Source organism: Panthera onca, chromosome B3 (genome assembly GCF_046562875.1).
Source record: "Panthera onca isolate mPanOnc1 chromosome B3, mPanOnc1 haplotype 2, whole genome shotgun sequence".
NCBI lineage: Eukaryota > Metazoa > Chordata > Mammalia > Carnivora > Felidae > Panthera > Panthera onca.
In genome coordinates this window covers 109,667,095-109,681,040 of record NC_138344.1, presented here as the reverse complement: position 1 = coordinate 109,681,040, position 13,946 = coordinate 109,667,095, and the positions used below count along the sequence as shown (strand labels likewise).

General features: G+C 36.6%; 1 protein-coding gene across 9 annotated transcripts in view; it reads right to left on the bottom strand.

Annotated features, from left to right (window-relative positions):
• Positions 1-13,946, bottom strand: part of SYNE2 (spectrin repeat containing nuclear envelope protein 2) — a 339,154-nt gene that overhangs the window by 171,492 nt on the left and 153,716 nt on the right. For all 9 annotated transcript variants that reach the window (XM_078448168.2, XM_078448169.2, XM_078448161.2 and 6 more), the window contains exons 33-43: positions 13,057-13,215; positions 12,253-12,414; positions 9,910-10,011; positions 8,101-8,301; positions 7,586-7,757; positions 6,886-6,998; positions 4,908-5,110; positions 4,109-4,228; positions 3,720-4,011; positions 2,377-2,528; positions 495-804 (exon numbers count right to left, since the gene is read on the bottom strand). In XM_078448168.2, coding sequence (XP_078304294.2) covers positions 495-804; positions 2,377-2,528; positions 3,720-4,011; positions 4,109-4,228; positions 4,908-5,110; positions 6,886-6,998; positions 7,586-7,757; positions 8,101-8,301; positions 9,910-10,011; positions 12,253-12,414; positions 13,057-13,215 — 1,986 coding nt within the window. The remainder of the gene's footprint in view (positions 1-494; positions 805-2,376; positions 2,529-3,719; positions 4,012-4,108; positions 4,229-4,907; positions 5,111-6,885; positions 6,999-7,585; positions 7,758-8,100; positions 8,302-9,909; positions 10,012-12,252; positions 12,415-13,056; positions 13,216-13,946) is intronic.

The following is a 13,946-nucleotide window of genomic DNA, read 5'->3' as shown; positions in this document are numbered from 1 at the left end:
AGGGGCTCAGCATCCCTAGCCCCCCACTTTGTTCATGGGTCGCCTGTAAACTATTCCAATGAATAGATGATGGATGAATGGATGGATAGGTGGATGCATGGGTAACTTCAACACCATCACCTTCAGAGAGATACTTAAATCTTAACACTTCTGGCCCTTGAAAATAGGAACTTGGATGAGAAAAAAAATAACATAATAATCAAACAATGGCCACTGGATTTCTCTAGCAAAACTGACTGGATTGAGCTCTCTACCCTTACAGAGTCAGTATTTGTATCTAAAAAGGATAAATTAAACGTTAAAAGTTTTTGATTTACCAGAAGAACAAAAAAATGGTTCCATATACAAATAGGACATACTTGTGCATAATTATGACAATCATTAAAAAACTTATTTTGAGGGATGAGCACTGGGTGTTGTATGGAAACCAATTTGACAATAAATTTCATATATTGAAAAAAAAAAAAAAAAACAACTTATTTTGACCATTTCACCTGTAGTTGCTGTAGAAGACTTTCGTGTAGATGCTTTATCTCCAGCCAAGGCTCTTCACTGAAGTTGGGATTTTTAGTGCATTCTAAGAGGTAACTTCCTTGAGATTTTAACTCTTTTAGCAAGGATGTCAAATCTTGCGCTTTCTGGAGGAATTTCTTATAAATTTTTAACTGAGCTTTCTTCTCCTGCAAACCGTGTTGCAGAGCAAAGCCCACTTCTTGTTTCTTTTTCAGTTCTGTGAGCATTAATCTCAGATCCTCCTTACTTTGCAAATACTTCTCTCCTTCTAGTAGAAGCTTTTCTTGATGGCTAAGTTGTACAAAATATTTTAGAAATGACACTTAGGAAATTGGAATGCTTTTTGCATATTATAGTATAACATACATTACAATAAAAAGCATTAAAATAACACTAATATAAATTATTCCCAACGACTCTTTTGGCAATATAGCATTCTAAATAGCACTAAGGTTAGCTCAGAAACCAAATCAGAAATTATTTGCAGCATTCCTAAAAAAATAGATTTTTGTCACATAATTTGACCTGAGAACAAACACTTAATAATTTAGATTCTAAACCATTCCAGTTTTTGCAGCCGCTCTGGAAAAGTGTGGAGGTTCCTCAAAAAATTAAAAATGGACCTACCCTATGACCCAGCAATAGCACTGCTAGGAATTTACCCAAGGGATACAGGAATACTGATGCATAGGGGCACTTGTACCCCAATGTTTATAGCGGCACTCTCAACAATAGCCAAATTATGGAAAGAGCCTAAATGTCCATCAAGTGATGAATGGATAAAGAAATTGTGGTTTATATACACAATGGAGTACTACGTGGCAATGAGAAAGAATGAAATATGGCCCTTTGTAGCAACATGGATGGAACTGGAGAGTGTTATGCTGAGTGAAATAAGCCATACAGAGAAAGACAGATACCATATGGTTTCACTCTTGTGTGGATCCTGAGAAACTTAACAGAAACCCATGGGGGAGGGGAAGAAAAAAAAAGAGAAGAAAAAAAGGAGGTTAGAGTGGGTGAGAGCCAAAGCATAAGAGACTCTTAAAACCTGAGAACAAACTGAGGGCTGATGGGGGGGTGGGAGGGTGGGGAGGGTGGGTGACGGGTATTGAAGAGGACGTCTTTTGGGATGAGCACTGGGTGTTGAATGGAAACCAATTTGACAATAAATTTCATATATTAAAAAAATAAATAAAATAAACCATTCCAGTTTTTGTTGTGCTTAAATATAATTATGTTATCTTATATTTTTCTTGTTCATATAAGTAAAACAAATAATCATTCAGTATATTAACCAACTAACTAGTTTATGCTTAAATTTAGTTTTGATCTGCTTGTCTTCCTAGAAAAGATCTAAAATTCACATCTCCACTAAAGAGTAAACATGTTATTTAACATGTGATATGAATTAAGAATTTTCATCAGAATTACATCCACTGAATTTGGACAACATTTATAATGTTTACACACTTAAGACTTTCTTGGAAAATATATTTAAAGGCATAATTATTCTACAGTAATACCATGCTGACTCTGAAATTGTCTGGGGGAAGGGGGTTTTGGTAAGAAGCAGAGCGTTGAAAGTAGAATGGGAGACAATGCTAATTTGTTACCAAGAGCTCCATGGGTTGATGAACCAGCCAAAGTAAACACTGTCACAGAGTTATGACAGCAAGTGCTTCCTATCTGATCCCGAGAACTATTCATCTTCATTTCTGCCTCTGACATTGTGAATGCCCCTGACATTACTGCCTTTCTCTCCAACAGATATTATATCCAAACCCAGGAGGCAGACAAAACATACTTGTTATGGCTTCACCGGGCAATGAAAAGGCGTGAAAGTGAAGGCATGTCCTTTACCTTAGATACGTGTTGGCTAAATGGATTGTGTTGTCCCACTGGTTCTTGATATCAGTAAGGGTCTTTGGAGCCAATGGAGCCTTGCTGCTCTCAGCCTGACTCATGATGGTCTGTATTTTAGCGTCCCCTTCAGGCTTTAGCAAAATGATTTCCTGAAGTAAAGAAAGATCTTAGAATCTCATTTGCATTGCTTAGAGGAAGTACATATGATACCTTTTTATTTATAAACATTATATTTAGATTCCAATTGCAGAGTAGATTTCAGAAATACCTTTTCATTTTTTACGTTGCCCAAAAGATAATGATACCTCCTTACATTATACAGAATTGGTTCTCCGTAAGTATTTGTCAGATTGCTCTTGCTGCATTCCTGCTCTCCTCTTGATTTTCAACTGCCTTCAAATAAGTTATATGCCCAAAAGACCCTGGAAAATCCTTCCTTCTATCCACTCAATTATTTATAGATAGAGAGTTAAGGAAACAACCTGAACAAGACATTTTTATACACCCAAAATGAGACTTAGAGCTTCCCACAGGAAAACGCAGTGCCCCATGTCAACTCTTGTCTCTCCACTACAACATAATTCATTCCCATTACCTGGTCTTCTCTTTCCCTCCTTTGCTCTAACAATCACGTTCCTCCCTTCTTGGAAATACTACTCCAGATTCACCTCCCCTGGAAAATCTTTCACGTACAATCCCAAATGATTCCAATGACTTCAGTAAGCCTTACCAACTCTTACAGCTCACTATTCAGAACCATTTCTTCCTGTAATAATGCTTCGATTGTGATTTCAATCCTTCTGGGGTTCCTTTTAAGCACATGGGCTTCTGTCCCCTGCATTTGTAACTAACAAAGCCTATTGAATCTCTCCTTAGATAAAAGGTGGGCTTAGAGGAGCTTGGGAGTTCCTTGCCCTCTGCAACCCCCTCGGCATGTCATAACCTTTATAAACTACGCAATGTACTCGATATCTAATAACCTTTTGAACCATACATATTTGCTCTGAAGAAGAGGTCCTCTCCAGCCCTGCCTTGACATTGCGGATATGTCTTTGTACTGACATAAATTCTTTTTATATCCTAGCAAACTCCCACCTGCCACAGCTCCATACGTACTGCCCTTAGAAAGAGAGAATACACCTTCTCTCTTCTGTCTGCCTTAAAATAATTTTAGATCCATCACAGCTCTTCTCTCTTGTAAGCTCAGTCATCTGAATGTCCTCAGCCATTCCACAGTAATCCTATTTTCCATTAAGAAACAAATCTTTGCAGTTTTCCTGTAAATCTTTTAAAAATTAGAGTTCATTCTGACCTCCGAAATTTAGTTTCCACAGTTATACCTTTATTTTTTGGATTCTTTCCTCAAGCGGCATTTTGCCTTCAGATGAATTCAAAACCATAAGGGACTCTTTAATCCCTGCTATCCAATGAATTACATCATGTGCAAGATCATTAAAGCTCTGGTCCTCTGTAGGAGGTAACTTATCCTCTTCATCAATTTCACATAATTGTCTCAAAAATGTCTGGTATCTATCAATCAAATGTGTTGATTCCATTATTATTTCTTCTTCTTCAGTAAGCCCATATTCCTTCAAAGAATTGTTCAGCTGGGCCATAGATTCAAATTGTTCCCTGAAAATTCCAAACATCATCGAAAGTTTAGAGGAGCCACAATACCATGTAAGAAACCATGTTGGCAGAAAATATATTCATACAGGATTAGCTATACCTTTTTCTAGCTACAGCTTCACAAAATAGCTCAGTTTTCTCTCCTGGTTTTTCCAGTGCTTTCCATTTCTCTTCTTGACTGGTCAACCATGTGCTCAGATTTCTGTGGTCATCCTGGAGACTAACAGAATATTACATACGTTAGAATATAAAACAAGCAAAAAGTGTTTCTATGAAGAGAAGGTTGGCATGGATTTTGTAAACCAATCAGGCTTTTACTACATTTTTTTTTTATTCTTTGGTGAAGAATTAATTCGCAACATTAAAATCCGAAAAACAGTAGCCTGTATTATAGTAGGATTCTATAGGGGCGCCTGGGTGGCTCAGTCGGTTGAGCGTCCGACTTTGGCTCAGGTCATGATCTCGTGGTCCATGAGTTCGAGCCCCGCGTCGGGCTCTGTGCTGACAGCTCAGAGCCTGGAGCCTGTTTCAGATTCTGTGTCTCCCTCTCTCTCTGACCCTCCCCCATTCATGCTGTCTCTCTCTGTCTCAAAAATAAATAAATGTTAAAAAAATATATATAGTAGGATTCTATAAAGCAACGAGCTATGCAAACATATCACAAAGAACAGGAAACAAAACATTTTTTGGACTCTCCCCTGAACTACTGCCATATTAGATAATTTGAAGAATTCTCTCAACTTCTATCTTCCTAGGGTCAAACTTAGATTTGAAAATGTATATTTTATTTGTGAAATTTGTGTGTATTGTACATCCCCATGCTAGCTGTACTGATGCACAAAACGTGTAAAGAGATCATTAGAAACATATGTTATTTAGCTATCACCGTTACTTCCTACCTCAGTAGCTGCTGCAAGCAGGCATTCAGCTCCTTTGTTCGTGCCTGGCAAATGGACTCCATTTTTTCTAATTCAATTTCTTGATTTATAATCCAACTGTGAAGCTCCTTAACATGTGCTTTGGGCAGATGCTTCTTCACATGACTTAGTACAGTTCCCACCTGCTGTGTTTTACTGCCTCTTCCTTCAAGAGTTAAGAAATCCTTAAGGAAGACAGAAAGTCAGTGATGCTCTACTGGCAAGCTGAAGTGTGGTCTCTACCACCCCTGTAGCACTTTTCCAAGCTGGTACGTAGACATGTCACCTTTCTAACATCCTATACGAAAGAAAAGCTACGGAGATATGGCTAGCGCCAATGGCAAATGACCAAAAGATAATTTACATTAGTTGTAGAATGTGTGTCTGCATCTGACTTGCTGGACATGACATCAAGCAAAATAATGCTTGTTCATGAAAGTCAGTAGGAGTAAGACTGGGGAAGCTGCATTTTTCTTTCCTGACTCTGCTCAGCTTCTAAATACTTGCTCCCCTCGGGTAATCAACATGTAAAACTACACAGACTATTCTCTATTTAACTCTGTCCAAATAAGAATTTTATTTCAATGTTTGTGTTTCAAGGTTTGAGCATCATTTGTTAAGGCCATGCGATGGACAAAGTTAAAGGCAACAACAACGACAAAAAGTCAGGACTTAAACTAAAAAAGAAGAAAGGCAATTCTACCAATAAAGAACAGTATCAGCAAAGTAAAGAATCAAACAAGGAATACTTAGTGCCACTCATAAGCTTGAGAGCATGACTCATCATCAAACTACAGTACTAGACAGTCTTCAGTCAGAGAAAGACAAATATCATACGATTTCACTCATATGTGGAATTTAAGATACAAAACAGATGCACATAAAGGAAGGGAAGGAAAAATAATATAAAAACAGGGAGTTAAACCATAAGAGACTCTTAAATACAGAGAACAAACTGAAGGTTGCTGGAGGGGTGTTGTGTGGGGGGATAGGCTAAATGGGTGGTGGGCATTAAGGAGGACACTTGTTGGGATGAGCACTGGGTGTTATAAGTTAAGTGATGAATCACTAAATCCTACTTCTGAAATCATTATTATACCATATGTTAATTAACTTGGATTTAAATTAAAAAAATAAAAATAAATAAATTCATACAAATAGTGCTTAAAAAACAAAAGGCTAACCCTCCCTAAAAGTACTAGACAATCTAGCCTAAAGTGATGAAGATTTAAGGTGCCATATGCATTTTAAATGCCTGCATGCACATTACCTTTTATTCCAAGCTGCCCTCCACTACCCTCCGACCAGCTACATGAAAGTCCAAATGAGACTGTTAAAAGAAATGCTACTCAGAAAAAACTTAACAGAAAGTCAAGAGACCTCTCTCAAGAAAGTAAAGAGACTTTGGGGCTCCTGGGTGGCTCAGCTGGTTAAGCGTTCGGCTCTTGATTTGGGCTCATGATCTCGCGGTTTGTGAGTTTGAGCACGGCATTGGGCTTTGACCTGACAGTGGGAAGCCTACTTGAGAGTCTGAGTCTCTCTCTCTCTCTCCCAACCCCAAAATAAATAAGTAAATACTAAAAAAAAAAAAACAAAAAAAAAACAAAAACCAACACTTAAAAAACAAAAGGAAAAGTCAAGGGACATCCAAGTCCACATTAGGCAAAGCCTTTATTTTGTATGAAATATGATTTTACCAAAACCGGATTCACCAGTACACCCTGTTAAACAGCATCTTAGAACAGGTGTGAAAACAGAAATTGCTTAAGTGCCTTGCACCCTGACCCCGTAAATATGGAGTTTCAAAAATTTGGGAAAAAGTCGGTTATTTGGAAACATTACCTCTATGTAGAGAAACGAGCAAGTCAAAGTAATTATTATTGTATCTAGTTAAACACAGTTCTATGCCTCTAGTATGTTAACTTTGATAAATTTTGATTAAAATTTACATATATCTTACAGAAAGTTTTTGCAGCTTTTCTTCCACACTCTTTTTTGTTTCTGATGATTCAAAACACTCCTTAAGGTTCATTTTAATGTTGCCAAACCAGTCATTAAAGTTCTTGCACTGATCTGTAGGAAAAAACAAAAGAAGCTATATCCATTCAAGGAAGACTTTAGACCCCTCGTTAAAGTGAGAGGCTTTGAAACTCACTTCACATAATGTGGGTACAACAAGTCATTGTGTAAGGTGGTAATAAGTTGAAGCCCAATTTTGAGGTTAATAGATTTCTCAAAAGTAATTATGGTATATTTTCTATACCCGACCTCCTTTCCAAGCACACAGTACCCCCACAGACACTCGTAGGGACAGCATGCTCACAGGCACTTCGCCAGACTCACTCACCACAGTGAGCAGGTCGAATGTGAGGATGTTGGTGACCTTCCTTCATGAAATAAAGATTTGGGACTTGAAAGAAATAGATGTTATATGATAGGCGTATAGATCAGTGAGTGCTTCCCCCCAAAAGATTTATGTGAATAAATCCTAAATAAATAAGTACATAAATAAATCCTTTTCCTTAAATAGAATCTCTGCAACCATCTCTCAGTGAAGTTTAGATAAGCCTTCATGTTCGCAATATTTATTCATACTTCAAGATTCCCAGAAAAAACAGTAATGCGCTCACCATTCAATAACTCACTATTCAATAACTTACCATTCAATAACTTAGAAAAGTGATCTTGCAAAACACTTTTTTTGGTATTAAATAAATCACTGACACTTTCATATTGCTTTTTTAATTCAGAGAGTTCAGGAGTCAGACAACCTATTTGATTCTCCAGTAACATCATACTGTGCTTTTGCTGTAGGATTTGCTGTTGTATCTCCTAAATACATAAACAAACAACCATTAAGTCTCAAAATGCGTTCAATTTACACATAGTAGAATAGATCTCCATTGTTTTTATAAAAATCTAGATGATTTTTCTGTTGAGTGGATTCACTTTATCTTAGCCAGTAAATGTATACTGCAACACAAATTAACATCAAATAATTACTGCCCTCAAAGCGATTCAACTAAATACACACAAATTGTTTTTCTGAGGTTTTTCCCCCAACTTTCATTTTTTTGAATAGTTACTACTTTTCATTAACTTCAAGAGGCCAAAGTCATCAGAAATAAGCGTGAAAATAAATCTGAACCACAGAAGAGAAGCAGCTGGGACATACCTCTAGTTTAGTAAAGATCTCTAAGCTGTCAGAAGGAGACAGGGCTTTTAACAGGGACTCAGTCATTCCGATCTGAGTCTTGGCTTGGTCGAGATCCTCCCTTAGCTCAGCTGTATGGCCACTGAGCGCAGAGCAGTTGGATTCTCCTGTTAAATGCATTTTTACATTTTCTATCTTGTTTAAAACAGAGGACTCCATGACCTGAAATCATGACATATATGAAGTCAAATTAACAAATTTATTTCACTAGATTTTAAGACAACTGCATTGCTAGAGAATGAGTTGAGACGTTGAATTAATTCCTCATTGTTCTACATCACTGATACAATTTAAATTGCTTCAAAAAGAATAACATGAAAAACTGAGACTGACATTCTGTCTTTGTTCTAAAAAACTAATTTGTGGGCTGGGTGGGGGGGCGGTGGTGGTGGGGGGAATGTGCCTGGATGGCTCAGTCAGTTAAGTGTCTGACTCTTGATTTCGGCTCAGGTCATGATCTCACGGTTCATGAGTTCAAGCCCCAAGTGGGGATACACTCTCCCTCACTCTGCCCCTCCCTCACTTGCTCTCTCTCTCTCAAATAAATAAATGAACTTTAAAAATAAACTAATTTGAAAATCCTACCCCCCCCCCCCAAAGCAAGTTTTATCTAGCATAACAATTGAGGTACCATCTCATGGCACTCATTTGAAAATGTATTAAAACATATAGAAAAATTGGGACGCCTGGGTGACTCAGTAGGTTGAGTGTCTGACTTCGGCTCAGGTCATGATCTCACAGTTTGTAGTTCGGGTCCCACGTCAGGCTCTGTGCTGACGGCTCAGAGACTGGAACCTGCTTCCGATTCTATGTCTCCCTCTCTCTCTGCCCCTCCCCTGCTCATGCTCTGTCTCACTCTCTCTTTCAAAAATAAATAAACATTAAAAAAATACAGAAAAGTAATAGCCAGCATTTATTGAGCATTTATTATGTCCACAACAGCATTGCGGTAAGCACTTGATGGACAAAATTCAGGCTTTAGAATGTTAACTAACTTGACTTGCCCAAGATCATAAAGCTAGCTGATGACAGAGCTGGGACCTCACCCAGAAAGTCTGACTCCAGAGCTCATACTCAGCCACCATGTGCTCTACCTAAATAAAAATTGTAACAAATCTCTTCACACAACAGAAAATCACACTTTGGTCCATCTCCCTGCTTCCTCCATCTAGCAATTAATAAACAGAGAATCACACGAGTCGTATTCTCCTTCTTATGGCCAAAGGACACTCAAGAGGAAACCCTTCCTTCAAACAGAAGCATGACAATATCTCCAGCTCCACACAAGAGGCCTGGAAATAAGTTAAAACACTAAAAAAATATATACTTTAAACAAACATAATCAACTATGCCAAGTATTAAAAATTCAGTTGGACTTAATATAGGAATTGAATAAAGATGAACTAAATAATGATCCTAATTTTACTTTATGATTTTTTAAAAATTTTTTAATGTTTATTTGTTTTTGAGAGAGAGAGAGAGAGAGAGAGAGAGAGAGAGACAGAGTGCAAGTGGGAGAGGGGCAGAGACAAAGGAGACACAGAATCTGAAGCAGGTTCCAGGCTCTGAGCTGTCAGCACACAGCCCAACCCAGGGCTTGAACCCACAAGCCATTAGATCATGACCTGAGCCGAAGTTGGACGCTTAACTGACTGAGCCACCCAGGCGCCCCCTAATTTTACTTTAGGTTTAAGATTTAGAATTCTGGTTTATGGGCATGAGTTACTTCAGAGTGCTTTAATTGCAACTGTTAAATAAAAATTCTCTTACCTGCAATTCAAGAGGCGTTTCGCTGCTTTGAAGGAGAAACTGTATTTTAGCCACTCTTTTAGAAAACTCTGAAGATTTTTGTTCGTGGACTTGTAACTCTTCCTAAAACATAATATTAGTGGATAATACCTTTTTATCTTATACCTTATTTTCTGGTACTCATGATTATGATTATTAACATACAGAAACCGAGAGAAACTTTGGATTTCCCCAAATCCCTTGTTTTTTGAACGAGTCCTGGGAGTCACAAACCCAAGTGGCTTTATGAGCCAGGAAAATGTTATAATTGAGCAAAGCATTCCAGCTAGAAGACGACATAGAGAGGGGCCAGGCTTGTGCTATACCAGAATGCAGTGCCTACATCAACATGTCATACATCTGTACATATAAACTGTGCCCGCATGTGCACGCGCACGTGTGCAAGCACACTACACACACACACACACACACACACACACACACACACACACACACTGTTGGCAGAATTTGGCTCACAGGCTGGCAGTTTACAGTCCGTAACTTCAAAGTTTTAAACAACCTGCATTTCAAGGCATTTTTAAGGAACTTGTTCATTTACACCTAGAAAATGATAACTTCTATCATCATATACACAGGAAACTCGTAAATCTCTACACTTTCTGGAAACCTTTTCCAAGTGTATAAAAGTGGATATGTGAATTTAAGAATGAATAAAATAACAAAGATTCGAGGAAAAAAAATGAGACGGGAAGCATTAGACCTGGCATACTGTAAAGGCTTCATGTGCACATACATACACTTTTCTGTTACATTGGACCACATATAATTGCCAATATTTGAATGTTTTCTGATCTACAAAGGTAGAGATTTTATATGATCCAAATGAATAATATATAAACAAACAATTAGAAAAAATTCTTCCTAGTATTAAAATAGATAAATTCTTTCCAAATGGCAAAACCTGAGATTACTGTTTTAAAAACTAGCCTTTTTTGAAGACAGATACCATATGTTTTCACTCTTAATGTGGATCCTCAGAAACATAACAGAAGACCATGGGGGAGGGGAAGGAAAAAAAAAAAACAAACGGCTAGAGAAGGAGGGAGCCAAAACATAAGAGACTCCTAAAAACTGAGAACAAACTGAGGGTTGATGGGGGGGTGGGAGGGAGGGGTGGGTGAGTGATGGGTGTTGAGGAGGGCACCTGTTGGGATGAGCACTGGGTGTTATATGGAAACCAATTTGACAATAAATTTCATAAAAAAATAAAAAAATAAAAAAAAAAAAGAAGAAGCTCTATAAAGATTCTGATACTCGGCCTGGTATTTTTTTCTAATCTTTCGGAGGGAGAGACTGCTTGATTCAAATTATGAAGGTTGTTCATACTCATGATCTAGATCAGGGGTTAATAGTCTAAGGGCTGGTAGTCTGTTTTTATAAATAAAGTTTTATTAGAACCCAGTTACTTTCAAGCATTTATGTACCATCTATGACTGAGTGCTTTTATGCTACAACAGCAGCATTAATCAATTGTGACAACTGTGACCAAATGATCTACAAGCTTAAAATAGTTACAATTTGGCCCCTTAAAAAAAAAAAATCTGCCAACCCCTGAGACAGGGGTTCCCACTTGGGAAAAATTATGCATTTGGTGGGGTGTCTTCCAGGAGTTATTAATGTTGCTTATACCATACAATGCTTCTGATAGTCTGGTGAATCCTGTGGACCCTTTGCATAATAATATTTATTTATTTATTTATTTATTTATTTTTGAATGCATAATAATATTTTAAAAACAAAAGATAAATTATGTAGAAATATAAAGGAAAACAATTATATTGACTTAGTTATCAAAGTATTAAAAATAACTTATGCTATAGTAATATGTATGTTTCTATATTAATACCTTAAATAATAAGATCTAGCAGTGACCCTACTCACAGCCATAATTTCAAAGTAGTGAAAAGGGTAATAGTTACAACTAGATAATGACCCCCAAATACCTGTGACTTTCTTGATAACAAAGTCACATACAATGTTCATCCTGCTATGTTTGTTGACTATATTCATAACTGAAACACATTATATTTTGATTAGACATTCAGAAAGATAAAGATGCAATTTTTCCCATATAAGGTCATTTTATCCACTAACCACTGGGGTGTCTGTGAACCCCAGATTAATAATACCTGCTAACATCTTCCTACATATCAAAGGAAACAAGAGAATTGCGGTCCCACTCAAGGGATAATGAAAGAAATAAAACATTTCTTGGTGATTTCTCTACACTGCTTCAAGAAAGCAAGCTCAATATTCAATGTCAACTGTGTACAAAAAGAGCATACATTTTATCTGTTAAATTACCTTCAGCTTTTCTCTTTCTTCTTCAGTCAGTTGATGTAATTCCACTTTTCGAAGGACCTTTTCAGTCCACTCATCAATGACATTTTTTAAGTTAAAAAGCTTGTCCCACAAAGCTAGAGCTCGACCAAGATTTTCATAGTAGTCTTCGGTTTTTTCATTTATCTGCCATAATTAAAAAATAGAAATAACACATTTAGTGGTAAAAAAAAAAAAAAAGTATGAAAACCATTGTTTCAGTCACACATTATTTTAAAATAAAAATTTGCCTTTGCTTGTTGAACAATTTGCTTTATTTATCAACAACAAAAAAATGTGCTTGAACACATAACATAGTTCTTTCTTCCACAAAAAAAAAAAACAACTTTGCTGCCACTTACAGGCAACTGAAAGCAACGTCTTCCTAATTTCTAACCCGCAATAAATTAAAGGTGTTTTTAAAAACTCAGATGAAAATATAACACAAATTCTTAATTTGTAATTCATAACAATATAACTATTACTCAACCAAAACTGTATTAAATATATAGTTGAGCATGAATATCCTGCACAAATGGTTAATATATTAACTACTTTATTTTAAATAAGTTGCGTATGTGCTTTTATATCTGCGTGTATAGACCCATTTGTTAGTAGCATCTAACTCTGCAGGTAAAATTAATAATTCCTAAGTCATAAATTTTATATTTGAACATTTTTACAATGAACCCTTTTGAACTTTGTAATTAGATAAAAATACTAAAGATACAACAGAGAAGATCGATTTGTTATCAAAGAGAATTTTTGGTGAATTAAACTGTCACTCACATCAAGCCATCTATCCACAATAATATTAGCTTCTTTCTCAAAAGGAGGCTCTTCAAAACTTCTCATTTTATTTAGATGAAATTGTAGGTTTCTACAGACCTGGTTAATCTTGTCTACAACTTCTAAATGTTCATTAAATTCTTCTTTGACAATTTCAATCTGTAAAAAAAGTTAGGTTAACACATTTTTGATAGATTTACATAGAAAAATCAGTAAGAACCAAAATTCTATTATTGGCTATTCAGCTTAAAAACAATATCATAGGGACACCTGGGTGGCTCAGTTGGTTAAACGTTGGACTCCTGGTTTTGGCTCATGGCAGAATCTCTTGCAGTTTGTGAGTTTGAGCCCTGCATTGGGCTCTGTGCTGACAATGCAGAGGCTACTTAGGATTCTCTCTCCCCCTCTCTCTCTGCCTCTCCTCCCCCTCACCTCAAATAAATAAATAAATTTAAAAAAAAAAACCCACAACATCATAACAGAGGATACTCTGTATTAATACCTTATATTAATACTTTAATATGTACTTTGTACATTATCTTTTCTAAAGCAGGTTGTTATTTTCCCACTTTCTCAATAAAAAGTTTTTAGAATCCTAACCATCTCATTTACCAGTAATCCTACACCAAAATTTCTTCCCACTCTGCATGATGAAATAATTGTAATAATCTAAAGCCATGTTTCCTGTCCAGGTGAAATAACAGTCTACAAAAAAACAAAACAAAACAAAAACCTTCATTCAATAGTATAAAAAAAGGCAGTTCCTAGATTCCTCTAACAGTAATCATCTGTGGAAGTTGAAGAACCATGCTCATCTGAATAAAACAGAACTCTAATATATCTTTAATACATCATTTCTTGCTTTCTTTCTTTATTTCAGAGAGAGAGAG